At 38.8% G+C, this 23369-nt stretch overlaps 1 protein-coding gene across 4 annotated transcripts in view; it reads left to right on the forward strand.

Moving 5' to 3' along the window:
- Window positions 1–23369, forward strand: part of card14 (caspase recruitment domain family, member 14) — a 77843-nt gene that overhangs the window by 15080 nt on the left and 39394 nt on the right. For 3 of the 4 annotated variants that reach the window (XM_073026160.1, XM_073026163.1, XM_073026164.1), the window contains exons 2-11: window positions 7727–7949; window positions 8580–8717; window positions 10912–11237; window positions 14421–14591; window positions 15251–15370; window positions 15838–15963; window positions 17027–17179; window positions 18190–18309; window positions 20025–20155; window positions 20354–20442. In XM_073026160.1, coding sequence (XP_072882261.1) covers window positions 7727–7949; window positions 8580–8717; window positions 10912–11237; window positions 14421–14591; window positions 15251–15370; window positions 15838–15963; window positions 17027–17179; window positions 18190–18309; window positions 20025–20155; window positions 20354–20442 — 1597 coding nt within the window. Of the gene's footprint in view, window positions 1–7703; window positions 7950–8579; window positions 8718–10911; window positions 11238–14420; window positions 14592–15250; window positions 15371–15837; window positions 15964–17026; window positions 17180–18189; window positions 18310–20024; window positions 20156–20353; window positions 20443–23369 lie in introns of all 4 variants that reach the window. The other variant, XM_073026161.1, reaches the window with a different exon arrangement.

Genomic DNA, 23369 nt, shown 5'->3' on the forward strand with positions numbered 1-23369 from the left:
TGTTACAATCAAAGTGAGAATTGGCAGGATACAATCATCAAAAGCATTGTATAAAGACAGAGCATTGTCTGCACTAAATGTCTGCACTGATTTTGTTTATTTACAGTAAAGGAATGCGAAGCAGATGAATTCCTCTGTTGATAAGTTTTAGGAACTAATTCACAGTTTTATAGTAAGGTAGTAGCATTGGTAGTGTTCTAATTTGTTCTGTATTTCATTGAAATACGTAATTTTTTACACAGTTAGTCTTTTTTTATACCTTATTAACTATTTCCATGAAATTTCAGCTAATTGGGGAAACTGCCTAATTGTGCCAAAATGTACTGGTCCTGAAATGTCCAAGTGAACCGGAATCCACTGTATCACACCTGGCAGCACGTTCCAGCCACTTTCTTTAAAACAAAAACAAGCTTGCCCCAGACATCCCCTTTAAACTTTCCCCTTTCACCTTAATGCTACAACCTCTTATGTTTGATATTTCTATCACAGGGAAAAGATTCTGGCTCTCCATGCTATCTGTGCTTCTCATAATGTTATACACATCTATCATGTTTCCCCTCAGCCTCCAATGCTTCAGAGAAAACAATCCAAAGCTGAGCCACCTTAATCCTAAACCACAATAAATTGCATTTACCTTTCACTTCCATGCTTGAGTCCTCACAGAAGAATGAGGTGTGGCCTTGTAAAAGTGTGTAAAATCAAATCGATAAGATGAACATGTTGCCCTTCCAGTTCTCATTGAATCTTCATGGTGAGAGGGGAAAGATTTAAAGGTTTATTGTCAAAGTATGCATATACAATACAACTCTGATATTTGTCTTATCCAGATGGCCATGAAATACAGAAAGACCATACATCAACACCCCCCCCCCCCCACACACACACACACACAAAAAAGAAACAAAACTCACAAACCAGGTCAGTGGAACTAGGCAGAAAAATGGTTCAGCACAGCCAAGAAGGGCCAAAAGGCCTGTTTCTGTGCTGTAATGTTCTATGGTTCTATGCTTGTGTACATTGAGCCCTGAACAAATGTATAGCTCATATTCTACGCCACGGCAGTGTCGCAATTAGTGCGATCCAATACAGATCTGGCTGTCGGAGTTTGGAAGGACGTGTCCCCCTGTATCTCTAACTACTGTAAATAAGAGCAAAGAAATCCTACCTGTCTTTAGTATGCCATATTAGAATACCCACACGCTATGCCTGAACAACATTTAATATCTTAGCAATAGTATATTCTCCAAAAAGAGTAATTTCTCCATTTGACAAGCCTCTTAGGGATCAGTTTGTATGTTCAGAGGTTGCCAGGATATTGCATGTTCTTAGTGTACTCTCAAATAAGAATCCGGTAATTCCCTGTGATGTTCATTGCAACAAATTCTAGTCTACTCATGTTGCATGGTTTCCAGATTAACAACAGTGGACATGCAAATTTTGATTCATATGCTGAACTTCAAAGAACAGTGAAGAGATGAGTTTTTCCAGTTTTAAGACCATAAGACATAGGAGCTGAATTAGGCCATTTGGCCCATTGAGTTTTCTCTGCAAATTGATCATCAATGATTGATTTTGCCTCTCAACTGCAGTCCTCTGTCTTCTCTCCGGAACCTTTGATGCCCTTTACTAATCAAGAACCTATCAAACTCCACTTTAAATATACCCAAAGACTTTACTTCCACTGCCGTCTGTGGCAATGAATTCCACAGATTCACCACCCCCGGCTAAAGAAACTCCTCCTCATCTCTATTCTAAAGAAATGTCCTTATGTCCTTCTATGTTGAAGCTGTGCCCATTGGTCCTAGAATCTCCTACCATTAAACTTACAATTTTTGGTCAGTTTCAATGAAATTCCCTTCATTCATCTAAACTTCAACGAATACAGGCTCAGAGTGATCAAGCACCCCTCAAGTGTTAACCCTTTCATTCCTAGGATCATTCTCGTACACCTCCTCTGGACCCCCTGTAATGCCATTGGGTATATCTCTCGTTGCATATGTTTAAAGTGGAGGTTGCTAGGTTCTTGATTAGTAAGGGCATCAAAGGTTATGGGAAGAATGGGGTTGCGAGGGATAATAAATCAGCCTTAATAGAATGAGGGAGCAATCTCAATAATCCAAATAGCCTATTTCTGCTCCCATGTCTTACATAGAGTCCAAAACTGCTTACAATGCTCCAAGTGTCATCTGACCGATACCATGTAAAGCCTCAGCATTACACCCTTGCTTTTATATTCTAGTCCTTCTTTGTAATGAATGCTAATAATTGGATTTGCATTCCTAGCTACCGACTCCACCTGCAAGTTAACCTTTAGGACTCCTGCATGAGGTCTCCCAAATCACTTTACCTCTTCAATTTCTGAATCTGCTTCCTCTTTAGAAAATAGTCAATGCCTTTATTCCTTCTACCAAGATGCATGAACATACACCTCTTTGCACTGTAATTCCATCTGCCACTTCTTTTCTCATTCTCTTAATCTGTGCAAGTCCTTCGACTCTCTGATTCCTCAACACTACTTGCTCCTCCACCGCTCTTTGTATTGTCGACAAACTTGGCCACAAAGCCATCAATTCTGTCATCCAGATCATTACCATATAACAGGTAAAGTAGCGAACCCAACACCAACTTTTGTGAAACAACACTACTCAATGGCAGCCAACCAGAAAGGCCTTCTTTATTTCCACTGTTTGTCAATCTTCTATCTATATTAATATCTTCCCTGTAATACCATGGGTCTAATCTTGTTTAGCAGCCACATGCGTGGCACCTTGTCGAAGGCTTCTGAAAATCCATGTAAACAGAATCCATTGATTCTTCCCATAGATGCTGTCTGGCCTGCTGAGTTCTGACAGCATTTTGTGTTTCCATTGATTCTCCATTGTCTATTCTGCCTGTTATTTCCTCAAAGTGGCTACACAAGATTTCCCCTTAAGGAAACTATGTTGACTTCCATCTATTTTATCATGTGCCTCCAAATACCCCAAAGCCTCATCCTTAATAATAGACTTCAACATCTTGCCAAACAATTAAGTGATTTTAACTGACATATAATTAGTTTTGCCTCCCTCCCTGCTTAAAGTGTGGAATGACATTTGTGATTTTGCAATCCTCTGTAATCATTCCAGAATCTAGTGTTTCTTGAAAGTTTGTTACTAATGTCTCTACAATCTCTTCAGAACCCTAAGGTGTAGTGTTTCTGGTCCAGGTGATTTATCTACCTTCAGACTTTTCAGCTTCCAAGGCATCTTCTCCTTAGTAATAACGGCTATACTCACTTCTGCCCCCTGACACTTTCAAATTTCTGGCACCCTCCTGGTGTCTCTCACAATGAAGACTGATGCAAAATACTTATTCAGTTTGTCCACTATTTCTCTGTTCCGCATTACCACTTTCCAGTGTCATTTTTCTGCAATCCAATGTCCACTTTTGCCTCTCTTTTACCCTTTATATATCTGAAAAATATTTTGGTATCCTGTTTTATAGAAACATAGAAAATAGGTGCAGGAGTAGGCCACTCGGCCCTTCGAGCCTGCACCGCCATTCAGTATGATCATGGCTGATCATCCAACTCAGAACCCTGTACCTGCTTTCTCTCCATACCCCCTGATCCCTTTAGCCACAAGGGCCATATCTAACTTCCTCTTAAGTATAGCCAATGAACCAGCCTCAACTGTTTCCTGTGGCAGAGAATTCCACAGATTCACCATTCTCTGTGTGAAGAAGTTTTTCTTCATCTCGGTCCTAAAAGGCTTCCCCTTTATTCTTAAACTGTAACCCCTCATTCTGGACTTCCCCAACATCAGAAACAATCTTCCTGCATCTAGCCTGTCCAATCCCTTTAGAATTTTATACGTTTCAATAAGATCCTCCCTCAGTCTTCTAAATTCCAGTGAGTATAAGCCTAGTCGATCCAGTCTTTCTTCATATGAAAGTCCTGCCATCCCAGGAATCAATCTGGTGAACCTTCTCTGTACTCCCTCTATGGCAAGAATGTCTTTCCTCAGATTAGGGGACCAAAACTGCACACAATACTCTAGGTGCGTTCTCACCAAGGCCTTGTACAACTGCAATAGAACCTCCCGGCTCCTGTACTCAAATCCTTTTGCTATTACATTATTGGCTCGCTCACCTTCATATTTAATCTTTTCTTTCCTTATTTCTTTTTAGTTGCCTCCTGTTGATCTTTAAAAGCTTACCAATTCCCTATCTCCCCTCTAATTTTTGCTGTATTGTATGCCCTCTCCTTTTCTTTTATGCTGTCTTTGACTTCCCTTGTCAGTTGTGGTTGTCTCATTCTCCCTTTAGAATGCATCTTCTTCTTTGGGCTGAGCTGATCCTGTGTCTTCCAAGTTACTCCCAGAAACTCCAGCCATTGCTGTACTACCATCATCCCTGTTAGTGTCTCCTTCGAGTCAATGATGGCCAGCTGCTCTTTCAATCCTCTGTAGTTAATTTTACTAAACTGTAATACTGATACATCCATTTTTACCTTCATCCTCTCAAACTTCCAGATGAATTCTGTCATATTATAAACACTGACTCTGGAGGGTTCCTTTGCCTTAAGCTCCCTAATCAAACCTGGTTCATTATAAGACAGCCAATGCAGAATTGTCTTTTCCCTAGTGGGCTTGACCACAAACTGCTCAAAAAAGCCATCTTGTAGGCATCAGTTTTTTCTCCAAGAACTGGTAGAAATTGAAGTTTCTAATAAGTAAGTTAAATGATCAAAGTTTAAAGTAAATTTTATTATCAATGTACATATATGTCACCATATACACTAGGATTCATTTTCTTTTGGGCATACTTAATAAATCTAGGGAATAAGACCACCCAATTAGGCTGTTTAACCACAGTGTTAATACAAAAGAAAAGATACTAATAATAAATGAATAATCAATAAAAATGGGGAACATGAAATGAAGAAACCTTGAAAGTGAATCCATTGGTCATGGGGACATTTCAGTGATCAAGCAAGTAATGTTATGTGAAGTTATCCCCTTTGGTTCAAGAGCCTGATGGTAGAGAGGTAATTAATAACTCTTCCTGGACTTGGCGGTGTGAGTTTTGAGGCTCCTGTACCTTCTTCCTGATGGCAGCAGCGAGAAGAGAGCATGTCCTGATCGGTGAGGGTTCCTGATGATGGATGCTGCTTTCTTGTAACATCGTTTCAGGCAGATATGCTCAGTGGTCGGGAGGACTTTACCCATGATGGACTGAGGTGTATCCTCAACTTTTTGTAGGATTTTCCATTCAAGACCATTGGTGTTTCCATACCAGACTGTGACACAGCCAGTCAATATACTCTCCAGTACACATCTATTGAAGCTTGTCAAAGTTTTAGATGAATGTTGAATCTCTACAAGCCCCTAAGGAAGGAGAGGCACTGCCGCGCTTTCTTCTTAATTGCACTTATGTGCTGGGTACAGGACAGGTCCTCTGAAATACTAACACCCAGGAATTTAAAGTTACTATTCCTCTCCACCTCTGATCCTCTGGCTCTTGGACCTCTGGTTTCCTTCTCCTGAAGTCTATAATCAGCTCCTTGGTTTTGCTGAAATTGAGTAAGAGGGGTTGTGATGGCACCTCTTAGCCAGATTTTCAATCTCCCTTCTATTCAGCATCACCTTTGTTATGGCCTACGACTGTGGTGTCATCACTGGCAGAGCTGAGGATATGTATCCAGTTTCAGCACTTCTGAACACAAAACTGAATCCTGACACAGGAAGACAATGCTCTTACTATCATCCACACCAGTGTGATGATCAGAAACAATGTTAAGTATAAAACCAGTTGGAGACTCCTACACAAATCGGTATGTAAGCCTCTCACACACTTGGCATTGTCCTTTTATATTCTTGTGCATCCGTATGACGAACTAACTGATGTCAGGTGTGAGATATTCCCTTCTTAAACTGCAAGATATTTTTCCTGGTAGAGTTCCCAGGGAATCTGAGCTACTTGAACTTGGAATGGCCCTGGCATCATCCAGAGGTGTAAGAGAAGCCTGAGATCTGGTTAAATCAGATATGGATCTCAAGATATTACTTAACTTACATCTTGGAGAGGGTCAAGAAACACTGCAGTGAGTGGTACTTGGAACATTTTATGCAGGTTCCAGGATTTGGCGATTTCAGCGTCTATCTATTTTCTTTGTGTAGCATTCCCTGCCTTGCTAACTCTGAATTATTGTTTGTTAAAATTTTGAATCAATGATTATGATTTTATGACAGAAAATTCTCTAATAAACTCTTAATTCCATCAGAAAATACCCTGTCTCTTGGATCAAACCCTTCCAGCCACTTCCTCCCCAACTAAAAGCTGAATCACCGCAGGCACCTGTGACGAGAGACCCTGACGAGAATGGTGAGGACTCAAGCGTTGGAGTATCCGAGGCTAGGATCGAGATACAGTAGGAGACGGAAACGAGAACTGAGCACTAAACAAGACGCTGGACAATAACCCACATTGATCTTACAATTGAGCACTGAGCCTCCATTCAGCTGTTCCTTGTAAAACAAAATCTTTCTGCCAAAACATAGCAGCCAATTAGTGGGACAGTCCTGAATCCTTAAGGAGGCTATCCATACTCCAGAGAGTTAGAGCTTTGGAATTCCGGAACCTGGCGCGGCTGGATGTATATCATAACAGCACCATGGAGATGGGAGAGAACAATGGGGATGGTAGGATTTTCAATTGGTGAAGTCCCCTTGGAAGTGATTTAGTATGTGCAGACTGAGAGAATTATGTATTCAATCCAGCAACTTGGCAGATGTCCTTTCTCAATTACCATTTATCTTATCTCTACTCTTTCCCGGCCTCACATGTCCGCCCAGTAACACTGTTGTACTTCCAGCTGTTTTTCTTTCTCCAATTTCCTCATTTAATTGTGAACATTTAATTGGACTGACCTTTGATAGTGGTTTCCCGACAGTTATTGATCACTGCTACACACTGCCTCAATATGAGGCCCAATACTGGGCTCCTAAGTTTTCATTATTCAGTCCGATGAGTCACTGCACTCATAAGGATAGATGAGGCTAAGTGTTTGCAGGTAGATAAAGTCTTATGCTAAAATATTTAATAAAGGCATTAGAGAATGGACAGGAAAATTGTTGTCACTGTAAAATGATTGTTCTTGTCTTTGTGCATACTTTAGACTTTTTATTAATTTTAGTTATTATGATAAAAACATTATAGTTGCAATAGAACTCAAAAAGAATGTTGAGAACAGAATGGGAACTTGGTGATTGTCCTGTCACTGCGGTGTGCCACATTGAATGACATATCTACATGGACCATTACATTCAAAGCCAACCCCACACCAGATTACTATAATCGATTTTTAATGAAACTCACAGTCCACAAATGCAAAAAAACCCATAATCTGCTACTTTGAAGAAAAGGGCAGTAGGCACATGGGAACATTACCGCTTGCAAATCCTCTCCATGTCATATACTCTCCTAACTTTGGAAATGTACAGCCGTTCCTTTATAACACACACAAAGTGCTGGAGGAACTCAGCAGGTCAAGCAGCGTCCATGGAAATGAATAAACGGTTGACCTTCATTTATAAGCCTAGAACTCCCTATTATGTTCACTGCTAGAATTAAAGCGGTTCAAGTGGATGGCCCGCCACCACTTACTCACAGGAAAAGTTTTCTTTGCCAGTAACTCCTACATATTGCAGCTAAGTAAAGTAGAGTGTTTGTTAATGTCCCTTTTCAGCCGTTATTGATCATGGATGAAACTCCCTCAAGTGACAAGGAAATAAAAGATCTGGATGAAGAATCAATATGGGACCTAATTGAAAGCCAACGCCACATAATCACCAATAATGTTCGACCCTGCCATGTCACACCCTTTCTTCGCCAGTGTCATGTCATTGGGGAGACAGATGAGGAAGAAATTCTATTTGCCCCTCACCTTAAACACCGGTGCATGAGAACTGGTAAGGATTTGTGTTGCTGTTTGTTTCATTTCAAAAGCACTTTAATTTTGTCGCCTTGAAATGGGACACTGACCGCTTTGCCGTGAATTTTTCCGTGACAGTTAGCTATTTTAGGGAGATATCTTTCATGTTGGCCATCCTTCAACGTGTGAGTGAAACAGGCAATTAGAGCCAAAGCTGATCCAAGCAGATTTCTGCAGCTAAAAGACCCTCTGGACCAGATTTCAGTTAATGTCATAGACTTATCTGGTAGGTTGTGGAGGGAAAATATTACTGGCAGCACAATTCTGTTACATCAAAGCATTCTTTATGAGCTGAACTGCGTGTCTTCACAGCAAATTCAACTGAATCAGTAGATTTTTAAAAAATGTAGGTTTGTCTCACTTTCTGTTCTCAGGACCCTCAATGTTCCAGCAGGTTTCACTGGTGCAATCAGGGATGCATAACCCTTTTTGTCAGCACTAAATCACATAAAATGCACACTAACAATTAGCCAGATACAAGTTCATTAAACGATTTCAAAATAGCCAAACCAGTTGAAATTATTTTAACAATTTGATGTTGACATTTATCATTTTTTCCCATTATTTTTCCCTATCCAGCTCATTGGTGTTATTTTTTTATTTCTAGGATATATGCTTGATCTTTTGAGAACGCGTGGAAAGAAAGGAGCTGTTGCCTTTTTGGAGTCTTTAGGTTTCTATAATCCTGAAATATACACGTTAATAACTGGGAAAGAACCCACTAAGGATTGTAGCAGTATATTTGGTAAGATTGATTTTTATTTGCTTCTTTTCATACGTTTTACTCCCATTGTTCATATCCTGCATTCTTCATGCCAAGTCAGGAATTGCCTGTGAGAAGGAGTACTTTGCTTCCGAAGTTCACCTAAAACCTCTCTCAACCAATTTCTCTAAGATGCATAGGAATATTTGTCCACCTCTGAATCTTTCTAATATCTATTTTTCTATCCCTAGCATCCTCTTTCTTCCTTCACTAAAATGCTGTGCACAATAGCTTGCACTGAGATTGGGAATTTTACTCACAATATTTGAACCCAAGTACTAAGCAGTATTATCCAACATCTATAAGACATAGGAGAAGAATTAGGCCATTCGGCCCATTGAGTCATTCCATCTTGGTTGATTTGTTATCCCTCTCAATCCCATTCTCCTGTCTTCTCCCCATAACCTTTGATGCCCTTCCTAATCAAGACCTGCTAACCTACGCCTTGAATATATCCAGTGACCTAGCCTCCACAGCTGCCTGTGACAAGAATTCCACAGATTCACCACCCTCTAGCTAAAGGAATTCCTCCTCATCTCTGCTCTAAAGGAACATTCTATTCTGAGGCTGTGCCCTCTGGGGCTATATCCTTCATGCTTCTGTTGATGAAGTTTGAGGACAGTATCAGGTTGACTGTACCCCCAGCTGAGATGAACTCCAACAGCTGGCTGATAAACCACTGATATTTTCAAGCTCTGAGTGATAATGTTGCCGTGGTGCTGGCCAACCTGCTTACACAAGCTCATACTGCCATCTGCAGATGCATAGCAATCCTCCAGTATTTAAGAAAACATGCTGCTCTTGGAAAAGCTTCACTTAATTTGGATATATTCTCATTTTAAAAAAGCTGGTGTATAACAAAAACCTTTCCTGCCTCAAGATGAAGATGCACTGCAAATAAGCCAGCTATTTATAGAGCTGTGTGTACTTCCCTTTTGCATCTTCTGCCTTTTACTACTTCATAATAATTACCCCTCTCTAGACATTGCACAACTTAGCTTGTTTTTGAGTTGCTTATATTTGTTTTGTCTTGCTAAGTTATGAATCTAAGTGATTGCTCATCATGTGCCTACCAAGGCAGGGAGACTGCTCGGTTATTTGAGTGCATCGGGCTTTATCACTAAGCTGATTCTACAATGACCCAGTAATCACACAGATTCACTCGGTTGCAGAAATCACCAAGAGTAATGGAGCAGTACCTTTCATCTGATTTTCTCTCCAATAAACTAATTATATCTTCCTTGCTGCTGGCCTGTTTGCTCTCTCAGCACATTTGCCGTCGAGTACAAACTGGGGAAAGGGAAATAATTCTAAAATACAAATTTTAATTGCTTAGGTTCCAAGGAAAAAGAGGGGAGAAATTTTACTATTAGTCCCTGTGGGATCCTTCAGCACTTATTCCAAAGATTATATTTTACAAAGCTATCAGAATTTCATTTATCTCTGGGTAACCTTTATTAACTGTGTTTACAAGTTTAAAAAGCACAATTATACTCATTGTACCCTTTCTTTACAATGTCTCTCTTCTCTCCTTCCTGCTTGATTCTTGACACTAACCATCTTGACACATAAACTAATTAATAATCATCTTCAGTATACATATTTAAACCCCACCTTGGTAAGTCTTACCTAAATAACCTAATGCCTGTCAGTAGCTCCAAGGTATGATTAAATTTACATTACTTTTCTTGTAAATAATAATGATTTTCTATTAATAGAGCCATTTCTCTAGGGAAGGCAAAGACTGGGAATTGTAAATGGTGAAAGGTTTCTAATTTTTAGAGTTAATCCTCATATTTGTAGGAAGAGCAACAGTTATCAATGGAAAAAAAACACACATTTTTGGAGTTGTCCTGCAATAGTAATAGTACAACTGGAACAAAATTAACTTTAAAGGTAAAATGTCAGTTCAATAAAAAAAAAGCCTAGAATTCAGATGTAGATTCCAACAACATTTAAGAAACTTGAAAATGTTTTGCTACTTTAAATTGAGGTCCACAAAAATCTTATTTAATTGTTTTTAGTAGCATTGAGGAATCAGTTTCTTTTATCCATTCAAATATCTGATAGGTCTTAGAGTTTTCAAATATGGATGTACATAAACCAATAAACATTTAACAATAAGTATTAAAGAAAGGACAATGAAAATTGTTCCATTTTCTTCCTTTGGTTGTAGTTGAAAAAGGAAATTTGAATTTGATTCAGTTTCTGATGAATGAGGTAATGAAGGCTCAGAAATGGTTAGGAGAAGAAAAATGTGTCAAGCATCGGTTGAATGAGAAAGTTCAAAGCTTGGAAGCACAAAATCAACAACTGAAGACTGAGCTCAGGAGTTTGAGGGCAGCTGAGCTTAACTTAAGCAGAATGAAAATGGACTGGAATCGTCACCATGATGAAATGATTCGTCTGAAGGAAGAAAATTATCAGATATTAATGCGGTATACAAACAACCTCCAGGAGAAAGAAATGTCTGTGACACGAAGCAGAGAGTTGCAACAACAGGTATTGCTTTTTCTCATTCAATCAGACATTCCTGATATAACCCAAGTTCAGTTCGGAATGGTGTTCAGAATGTACTTCCAGACCTTTGACAGCATTTGTTCTGAGTAGGGAGGGTGGATGTGAACGGGAGGATGGGAATGTTATGAAGTTGTGAGTTGTGTGGTAAAGGATGGGTAGGAGGTGCGAAGAAATGCCAGTTTATTTTTTCGATACATTTGACTGTATAATATTGGAAGCCAGAGATTAAGTGAAGCCTGCAAGAGATTTTGAGACAGCTTCCTGATCTAGCTCATCTCAATAGTGAACTATCTTGTGTTTAGGTAGAGTAATTCCAACAGCTCTCCGTACTGTGCAGAAAGGTACACTTTGGGGAGATACTCCAAGAATCACTGAGTCAAAGATTCATGTTCACAGAAAGTCCCTCTGGTCCACCATGTGCATGTCAACAAACTGGTACCCACCCATACTAATACTGTGTACCTGTGCCTACCTTCTATGTGTTGTGATTCATCTGATTGACTGGAAGCTCCTTAAGTCTTGTGAGACCCTCCATCACCCCTTCAAGCAGATTCTGAATGAAAAAAATCATTCCTCATGTACCCTCTACAATTTTTAACTAAGCCTTTACTTTCTAGTTTTAGATAGCTCAGAGGTGGTAAAAAAAATTTTTACCATCAACTCCTCATAATTTTATGTACTTCTGTCAGGTTATTCCTTGGCCTCTTCTGCTCATCCATCCCTCTTCATAAATGAAACACTCCATCCCAAACAAATCATGGTAATATATGCACCCTCTCCCCTGTAATCACACCAACCCTTCTGTGTGGTCGTCAAAACCGAACAAATACTTCTGATGTGGATTACCCTGTGTTTTACACAGCTGTACCATAACCTTCCCTGATTTTATATTCTTTGCCCTGACAAATGAAGACAGGCACCCTGGGGAATCATTGGACTTGTACCTCAGTTCCCTTCTATTCCTTAATACTGTGTGTCCCACTCGTGTAACTTCAACCAAAGTGCATCATCTTGCAGTTATCAGGATTAAATTCCTCCTGTTGTCATACAGCTCCCAGGAAAACTTCCACTGAATCAGAAACCAACAGCTTTTCTGCCCTATAACACCTTCATACCATTCACTAATCCGATCTCTACCTCTGTCCCTATGCTCACAAGTTTGTGGCACCAGATGTAATCCAGAGGTCCTGCATATTATTCTGCTATCTAACTCTCTACATTCGTGTTTCAGGACTTCATTCATATTTTCATCTACGTCAATGGTACCAATGTGAACCCCTGGCAGTTTACCTTCACACTTTAGAATGCCCTGAAATCATTCTGTGACATCCTTGTCATTGGACCCAGGGAGGCTCCTTGCCATCCTGGAGTTATATTTACAGCAACAGAAGCACCTATCTATTCCCCTCTTTTTCCAGTCTCCTATTACTATCATCCCTGGACTCTTGTTCCTCCCCACAGGTGCAGCTAAGCCACCCTCAATGTCATAATCATAGACTCTAGGCACAACCTGGGTTCATGATTACAGCAGTAAAAGTAACTGCCTACTGGGTATCACTGCTATTCTGAGCTCTTTCCATCCCCCGTTCAACTGAGCTACCCACAGTACCATGCTCTTTATTCAAGAAAATTAATCTCATCAATTTTTAAATACAGAAGATCTGAAAAGCAATGAGAGAGAGTTAAGTCAGAGAATAGAGAATTGCAATTTGCTGGTATTCCAACAGAAAGGAAAGGTTCAAAACTTTGTAAATGATTCTTTTTCTTCTTTTTTATGTAAGTGAATTGATGGTCTTTTCTTATAACAACAACGAGAAGTCTCAGTAACAGGGATCTTTTATGCCCACATGCAGCCAAAAAATAATTTAACATGCTATATCCATTTGTTAGTTTTGGCCATCATTTGGAGTGTGCTTCAGTGATAGCAAAGTTTGACTTTGATCTATTTTTTTAGTATACCTCAGAGGTATAGCTTCATCTTTCTTTAATTTCGAATGGAAATAAATAGATATCGTAGTTTGCAAATATTTTAAATGAATAACCAATGACTGTTAAAAACATGAACAGAGAGATGGTCTTTGTTAGAACAGATGCACTTAAATACGGCAATCTTTCTCTCTGATTTCTTGAAATTGTATTAGGTTTGCTTTTAAACTGCCGTCTGCATTGTTTGTATTGTAGCACTGAATGAATTTATTTAATTATGCCATTGTAAAAATAAACTAATAAATCAAGGAGACATGCAGCATACGACTTCTCTCCTTCCCATGTTGCCCTGCCCTCCGACTAGATTTAATAAACTTTACTGAAGGCAATAGCTCATGAAATAGCCTCATCCCTCAACATCACGTTGCAGGTACCAACTGACTGCATTGTTAATACAAGGGTGAAAAATTACAAATGTGGATAATTAGGCAATAGAAGTTCTTTAATTTATGCCTGTATATTTGATAAGAGATTTATGAGAATGAATACTTATGGCTTGAAAATTGTATAGCCTTTTAAATCATTTATTCAATTTATGTTTTGTTGTATACAAATTACAAACTTTTGGAGTCCATTGGTTAAAATTTTGTCATTGTCACCTGCTCTTATTAATTTTTCCAAGTATTTAATTGAGAAGGGTTGTGGTTTAATTACAACAATTATATCTGATAGCTTTTTCTGCAACCCATATAAAAGTGATTTCAACGCATGTAGGTATTCGGCCACATTCATTACATCCCCAACTCCAAATCTGTTTTATTAGAATGTAGAGCCTAATTTGGAATGAAAATAATTCTAATATGCATCATTCAAAACCAGTCTGTTATACCATCACAGTAAATAAAGAGTGGGCCAGCAAATTAATTGCAACCTGAAGAGAGTTTCTACTAAATTACTAATTATAAGTTAATTCCAGTGGGGCTTTTCAGCAGTAACCTAAATGATATCGTTCTTATCAACTAACTATCTCTAAGCCAACCCTTTCACCTTATTGTTATTTTTAGAATACAATTATAAAGATCACTTCCAGTTAATAACCATTCTTAGAAGCAAAGAATATAGAATGCTAGACTGGTGATTATTTATAGATGGTTTTGGATTTCAAAGCACTTTAAGAAAAGAAAATCCCCTTTTTTATATGTTGGCTGAGTGCCAAATCCTGTTTGACTTCCTTTAAAGGTGGACAATCTTACAATGGAGAATAAGAAACTAAGAGTGGAATTTGATGTTGAACGAAGAATGTCATCAAAGCTACGAGAGGAATTCAAGCCCAAACAAAAAGAACTTCTACTTTTAAAAGAAGAAATTGATAAACTGAGACTCAGGATCCAAGAGTTACAAATGAATCCAGTAAGAATGTTGTATTTTGATTATTTTCATGTATTTATATATAAATTTCTTCATTCATTCAATAGCTAATTATTTAGTAACATTGGCACGTTGTACTCTGCATTTGAAATGTATTTCCATTTTGAATTTTGTTCTGATGTTATTAGATGGCATCCAGATTTTACAAGGGCAATACTATACTTATTTCATCAAGATCTTCAACCTGATATGTTAACACTGAAATGCTGCCTGACCTGCTGAGCAGTTTCAACATTTTCCATTTTCATTTCAAAAGCCCAAAACCTTATTGTATTTAGTTTCCTTACACTATAAAATACATTTACCACAATCAGCTAAGGATGGTTTCCTGTATGTTTCACTCAAATTCTTTTATCATCATTTGAACTTTTCTTTCAAGTTAATGTCAATACCAGAATATAAACATTTGTTTTTATGATAAATGATTAGATCTTATGGAGGATGTGAAAACACTTAAGAAAAAAAAATTATGCTTAATACAGTTTGTGACTTTGAAATGTTGTCATTGTTGTAATATTCACCATTACTTCTGTTGCCTCTATTACTATAGAGACCTATTTGCCTTTCAGAACATGAACAATTTACTTGAGCAACAATTTATGCATAAATTTCTAAAAACCATGTTTTTTAAAAAAAATTAGGTGACAATAGATATCTTGGAACAGGATCGTGTAGAAGCTCAGGAAGAAAGGCAGGATCTACTGAAAGAAATGAGTTCACTGCGCTTGGAACTGGACCAGGCTGAGCAGCTAAGGAATGAGGTGAACATGTTTGGGTCAGACTTTGTAAATGGTCTTTGAAGGTGTAATTAGAGAACTAGAAAGCAAAAGAGAAATGAACAGCTTCAAAGCTTTATCCCCTGAAAAGTATCACATGAACAAACTTTACATTTCAGATTGGAAAGAAGTTAAACATGAAATTGGTAAAAGGAAAAAAAATCACTCATTCAAAAGGGAACTGTACAGAAAATTTACCACAGATATTCCCATTTATATAAAGTGCAAAGATGAACAAAGTTTCTGCATGTCTAATTACTTCCCATTGCTTGACCATTTTCTACAGCCACCATTTAGAATGAATCCAGCTTTGATTTACCAAACCCATGCTCCTAAATGTTATTTGAACTTGTTAATAAACTTGTTATTTGAACAAGGCTCAACCTTTGTCCATCTGAAACATAAATCAGTATAAAAATATAACATCTGTTTTACTTCCTTCTACCTACCAGTATTTAGATGAGAAAGAAAATATGTTAATGGAATGTGCCACTTTGAAGATCGACTGTGATATGTACAAGGATAAAATCAGCTCACTCCAGTCACAAGTCTTAGAACTACAAAAGGAACGTGATGAGGTAAGAAAAGATAAACATGGCATTTTCTTTTAGTTATAAAAACAAGTAGCTCCCGGCCAAAAGTCAGGTGTTATTTAAGAATTATTCAAGCTGCAGTTGACAGATTTCTATTAAATGTATTCAAGGTTATGAATAAAACAGGAAGATAAATCACAGAGTAGACAAAATTACGCTGAATGATGGAACAATCTTGATGGAGTAAATAGTCAAACCCTGTTGTTATGTTCCTACATTCAGTTGTAACACTTTGTGAGGTTTCACTGCTAAGACTAATGTAATAGCTTCTATGTAGTGCTCCACTGTTGAGGTAATGGTTTCTCTGTCGCAGCGATGTTTGGGTTATGACTAGAGATAACAGGACTTTGGAATTCAGTGGCTGTCCAATGGGAGAAATGTTGTTCTTTCTTGTGCGTCTGGGAGCCGGGTTTTTCAGTCTTTTGTCGAGGAGAGAGGAAGAGGGAAGACGCGTATGGAGAGAGCTGATAGACCACTGACGGAGTGGACTGGGAACTGAGGGTCCGAAGGTCGGCGACGTTCGGTGGAGACCGATGGTGGAAGAATGACGACTGAGTGAGCTCCAGCGGGGACTTTGACTTTGACTTGGGCCCTTTTTTTCTGTTTGTTTATTTTCATTACTAACCCTATATTCAGATTAAGATTCATAAAGTCCATCATTTAATTGCATAAGGTGTACTGTCTGATATTTTGCATTGTGGGTTTGTAACCGGGGGTACGTTACACAGCATCCACACAAACGTGGTTACCCAGTTTGGCGGGACCGAAGGCTGATTCCCCTAGACGAACGCGAGCTGGCCGAGCCTGAGGGTCACACAGTCTTTGGGCAATCGTGTCCAAACATAATCCTGATTTCACTCGTGCACATACACCAAGAATTATTTGGAGTAAGACAGCAGGCTTTTGGTTTTTTTTTCATTCCATTCCCTGGAATAGTTAAACTATTTTTCAAATATTTCCACAGCAGAGGTTATCCAGTGCAACATAGACCTTGATAAAAATGTTATGTAACAATACAATTGTTGCTTGGCTTTCTTATTTTCCACAGGCTTATACGGCTAGGGATGAAGCCCAACTGCATATTAGCAAAATGATCATAGACAAGGATCTATGCCGTCGTGAAGTAATTGAACTTCAGGACACATGTCGTCAGCTGAATAAGGAAATTCTACAGATAAAGACAAACAAAGACAAGCAGGAGGTATAACAATTTTCCATCTGTTCGGAAACATTACGTTGGGGTTTCATCGATCTTTAAAGTAAGCTAGACTCTGTCTGGTGTCTAAAACAGCGCTGTGGCCGACTTCAAACCCTTGCTAAAGCAAGAGACTCCAGAGATCCCAGAGCAGGTCAGCATCTTCAATCTAGGCCTTTCTTACAGTTTTCAAAGTGTATCTTGATCAGCAGCTATTAAGGTCCACTTCCCTTTCCTTTCTTCTGACTTCTAATAGTACACTAGATAGATTTTGCTGGCCAGAAGCGAATGAAGAATGACAAAACGAATGTCCCGATCTTTCGTTGTTAATTGTTGCTTCAGAGATAAATGACAGCCAGCGGACTGAGCAAACAGCTTTGCTCTTCTGGGAATGGTACAATGGCATTGGTTACCTCCACCTGGCTGTGCAATGAAGGTGTCAGTTCAACACCTCATCCAAAATCAGCACCTCCATTGCTGAGTATGCCAAGGTCATGGGGTGGAATTTGAACTCGTGACTCTCTGACTGAAGTTAAGGGTGAAAGCAAGAGGTGAAACAGGTGCAAAACATTTTCTTGCAGGTGGATGCTTGCTCGTTACATTATGTCTTTGACATTTCCTATCTGTGCAGGCCTCACTTTTCAAAGGCCTTAAAAAGTGAGGCCTCTTTGCCAGAAGAATCTACGCAGTTTGTGATAAACAGCAAATCCAATAAGACAATATTATGGACAGCTCCCAGATTAGCTGAAACATTCTTCATTATATTATTAGTATGTTAATTTATTATTGTAGTGTATAATGAAGGATTTTGCGTTAGTTAGTTTGACTCAGGCCTGTACTGGCCAATTACAAAATACCACTGCATTATGAACAACAGACACCCATCATGAAGCTTACGGTTCCAATCAAGTACATTTTCTCCTTTATTGTAAGCTCGCATTGAAAGATGTTGGTATAGAAAGAAAGAACTTTTGGTTTAAATGTGCTTCAATTTCCCTTTCTTTATTCCCTGTCAGAAAACGACCATGGGTTATGAAACCCTACCACGTGAGAAACCCAAACTGAAGCGACTCCGAGCAGTGAAGCCCAGGACGGTCAGCTGTGAGAGTGATGCCAGCAGCAGCAGCCAGAATGATGTAAGGCAGGAAAGCTTCCACAAACAGTTCTCTAGACAAATCTGCCCACTGAGAGAAACAATAATGTTCTGTATCAGGAACATGAAATGGGACCATTCAGCTGAACACTCGCTACGGCATTTAGAAATCATATGAATCTACTCCCATATAAGTTGCATTTTTTTGTCATAGCACTATTACTACTCTAGGTACAGTGAGGTACAAGTATAATGAAAGACTTGCTTTACCAGTGGCTGAGACAAAAAGGTACAGGAACAGAAAAAACAGACTATAAAAACTAGACCTTATTACAAAAAGATGCTATAGAAAAATAACATCATTTAATCCTTTCAGTATATATTTCTATTCCTTTCTCCTTTACATATTTATTTAATGCACACAGTTTTCCACCGATCAACAATCCTCCCTAACGATACTTGGGAATTCTGAGAAAGCTGTTATTTGGGTCAGTTGTCTATTATAAATTGACAATGAATATATCCATTTAATTTTTTTTTAGACACGTTACTGATTTTTTTTTTGTTGCATTGTCCTGGTGATGAAGGATTCTGCATTAGTTGTTCTCATTGAAGACAGTCCTGAAAATACAACAGGCCATAATATTGTTCAATCGGGCTGGAGAAATGTCAGTTTAAGATGCTGTTCGTGTTTAGTGTGAGTCGACTTGCAGCTAGAAAATGCAAATGTTTGAGCAGTGTGGGTTTCTGGCAGAAGGCTCATCACAACAATAAAGAAAAGGCATAATGAATCAGCTTGTTATTCCTATAATTACTGTATTTTACTCATGCTTTATTTGTATCTGTAAACGTATCTTATTTCCTACTTTGTAATAATTTTAAGTTGAGCCAGAATGAAATTTGGCACTTGGATCTTATTCATTTTCTTTCTTCCTTATATAGTTGAAAATATTTTGTTTGACTGAAGCTTATATCTTTATAAAATTCCGTGAAGTAAGTTGTGAGAACAAGATGTAAATCTCCCATAGTAAATAGCAGACTTGTTTTATCAATAATTCAATTTCTGGTTGATTTCTACCTCATCACCAATAATCCAACAGTGATATCCTATTTTTTATTTATTCTTTTTTTTGTTGGGGGGTGGTCAGGGCATAGATAGGTAAAGACTTATTATGCTGTCCCTCACTTCCTTTGGAATTTCCTACTGGACTACTCCACATTGTAGAGTCTAGGGTCATAAAACTGTCAGATGACGTAAGGAAGATAGATTTCTTCCTCTGAAAGACATTGATAAACTATGTTCAGTGTTCAAAGTAAATTTATTATCCAAGTATGTAAATGTCACCATAATACCCTGAGATTGATTTTCTTGTAGGTACTTACAATAGAACAGATAAGAAATGTGGGTTCTCACAACCAGCAAATATTTTGGTTGTCATTATTTTCCTTTTTATAATTTCAGATTATTAACTGAATTTAAGTTCCACGCCTGCCTTATAAGATTTGAATTTGGGATTGTTAGACCAGGCCTTTGAATTACTATTTGATTTTATCAAAAATTCTATTCAGTCAGCATCCATAGAGTTTTCTTTCAGCCAGATGTTCCTCTTTTCCACTACCCTTTCTGAAGAAAGTACTTGCTGATTTCCTTGCTAAATGGCTGATTTTTAATTGTATTTTCTCTCAGTTTGTATTCCTAGTAGTTTTATTATATGTAATCAACAGCTGCAGAGTTTATTAGATCTTATCATTTTACAGGTCTACACAAATCTAAAGAAAAGTGAAAGCTGTGAGTCACTGAGCAGTGTCAGTTCTTACTGCGTTGAGCCACCAAGCAAGGAATCTATCTACAGGCGGCGAACTGAAGATGACATGGAAAAATCATTTAGGTAAGATGCACGCGCGCGCACACACACACACACACACACACACACACACACACACACACACACACACACACACACACACACACACACACACACACACACACTCACACAAAGTTCAAATAAGAAGACTTAAAATAGACAATTAGAGGAAGAATCTTTTTACAATTGGGTAACATTGCTGTTTTATTTCTCTTTTTACAGCAACAGAAATTCTATTGATGATGATGTTTTCACATCAGTAGATGATAGCACTGGTACAGACAGTTGCACTAAGAATGTTCCTGATGTCAGTGAGTTTTCAATTTCTCATTTATGTTCTGGGTATAGCATCAAAGTATGACTGAAATCTTAGCAACCTGATAAGAAATAATTTAATGAGCCAATCTCAACCATATTAATGACAGGCAACTTCAAGGGTAACGTAGCGATTACTGAGGGACTCGACACTGTATGAAGCAACTCTAAATAACTGAGTTCCAAGTCAAGGAAAGTACGTTTAATCATTTATTAGGAAACCAGCAAAGATAAGCAATCAAAATTAGTGATAGCAGAATAAGCAAAATAAGTGAAGTTAGTGAAACAAGCAAGTTAACAAAATAAGCGGTCAACAAAACATATCCAAACCCTACTCAGTGTGTCTCTAACTAAACTAATGGCACAAAGGGGGAATAAATGACTATGCTAATTTGCTTCTACCATTCCCCAGCCCAAAACAAACACAAAACCCAGCACAACACAAATACCATTCAGATAGACAGTAAATCAATACGTGGTTCCTACATCCAAGCCCCTATAATAATTACAACTAAATACAGTACTACAGCAATAGGAGACATGAAATCTTCAAAGATAAACATCTTAACATTTGTACAGATGTCCCCTTTCTACTTTTTCTTCAGATCAAGTCATGTAATAGTCACCTAGGCCAGAGATTACCAGCACTTAGCCCAGTTCAGAGTGATCTTTACCATCAATCTCTGTCAAATTAGTAAGTCAAATCAAAGTCATGAAACTTCTAGAGCTGTAGCTCCTCCAACCTCTTAATAAGCTGGTAAGGAAGGCGGGCTCTGTCGTGGGCAAAGTACTGGAGAGTTTAACATTGGTAGCTGAGCGAAGGGCGCTGAGTAGGCTACGGTCAATTATGGATAACTCTGAACATCCTCTACATAGCACCATCCAGAGACAGAGAAGCAGTTTCAGCGACAGGTTACTATCGATACAATGCTCCTCAGACAGGATGAAGAGGTCAATACTCCCCAATGCCATTAGGCTTTACAATTCTACCGCCAGGACTTAAGAACTTTTTAAAAGCTATTATTAATGCTTTTTGAGATAGTGATTTAGATGCATATCATATTTTTTTACTGAGTTAAGTATTGTATGTAATTAGTTTTGCTACAACAAGTGTATGGGACATTGGAAAAAAAGTTGAATTTCCCCATGGGGATGAATAAAGTATCTATCTATCTATCTATCTATCTATCCTGTCGAAGACAGATCCTGGTTATATGCCTGTCCAGACAGCTGAACTTGGAATTGGTATGCACTTGCAGCACAAATCATCTTCTGTCTCAAAAACTCTTCCCATGATCCTTGAGTTGCGAGGTGCTGTGACATCGACTATGAGCAGAATGTTTCCTGGCAGGAAATTGTGCTTTATACCTGACCATTTCTGATGTTCCTGTAACTGCGGTAAGTACTCCTTGGCCCACTGTTTCCAAAACAAGTTTGACATGTATTAGACCTACTTCCACCTACAATGAGCATAAATGTCTTCCTTTTGGAATTCTCCTGGTAGTAAGGATGGTGCGGTCTTCAGAAGCAATGGACAGTTGTGTGTTAGTGCTTCCAAATCATTGGGATTGGAGGATGCCTTAGTAATTGGGGACAACCATTGATAGTAGCCTTTACTTCACAAAGGACTGTGTGGATGCCCTCTTCGTCAAGATTCTGTATCTTCATGGTAGAATTGAAGACCTTTCACACTGACCTGATCAATCTCTCCCATGTTCCTTCATGATGTGAACTAGCTGGGAAGGTGGGGTTAAAAATTCACGTCATTCTGTTTTGAAGGAAGACATCACTGATCTGTGAATGGTTCCACTTTTCAAGCTTCTCCTAACTCGTGCTCAGCTCAAGCAAAGTTCATCGCATTATCAGAGCTCAGTTCACAAACCTGTCCACGCCTTGCTATAAAGCGTCGAAGTGCATTAACAAAGGAGTCTGTGGCCCAAAGATGATGCCACTTCAATATAAAAGCTCAGATAGCTAGACTGGAGAATATGATCCCATATCTCTTCACTGTACTGTACTTCTTTTGCTCCTCACCTCAAAAGGTCCAAAGTAGTTCACTTCTACACATGTAAACAAAGGTTCATCTGAAGAGGCTTTGTCCAGAGGTAGATCTGCCATGTGCTGGCATCCTGGGGCTGCCTGAAACCACCAACAAGCAACACACTGAGACAGGATTCTTCTTATAGCTGTACAAGCACAGGGATCCAGTATTTTTGGCACAACCTGGACTACATGTGGTTATGGCCACCATGTCCCACCTCTTGATGGACCTGCCTCAGAATGATGTCTGAGATGTGGAGCTCCTTTGCCAGTCTGACAGAATGTTTAGGTTCTTCAGGCATGGATGGCCTACTAAGCTGTCCACCAATGTACAAGGCACCATCTTCAAATATTGGATTGATCTTGAAAACATGGCTCATCTTCTTCACACTTTTTCCCCTTTGCAAACTTGAGAATTCATCTGGAATTCTCTTTCTTTGGCAAAACTCCATGATCTCCATTCCAGCCTTTCTGAGCTCCTCCCCTAAGAGACAACCTTAGCCAATCTGACCTTTGACCCTCTCAGTCTTTCACTCCAAAGAATCCCCTTGTTGTTCTTCATTCAAGAAAAAAGAGCAGGTTCTTAAATCTAAGAATCCAGGCCACTGTCTTCCACAAATGGGTTCAAGACGAGAAGCGATGGATTATACATGTTACCGAATCCACCTCCTCTTCAATCTGCTTTGCATTCATTGTAACGCTCTACTAGTCTTTGAGATCATCTAGCAGGAGCTCTTCAGAACAACTGAGATGCATAGGCAACATTCCCTTTCAGGCTGAAGAAGATACTGAGGCCCTGACACCAATGTCTCATTCTTCAGAAATGCTTTCACCTTCAACCCTCAAAAGGTCACATCTGTCAGGTTGCTTGAAGTGTTTGCAC

The sequence above is a fragment of the Hemitrygon akajei genome, chromosome 22 (genome assembly GCF_048418815.1).
Source record: "Hemitrygon akajei chromosome 22, sHemAka1.3, whole genome shotgun sequence".
Classification (NCBI taxonomy): domain Eukaryota; kingdom Metazoa; phylum Chordata; class Chondrichthyes; order Myliobatiformes; family Dasyatidae; genus Hemitrygon; species Hemitrygon akajei.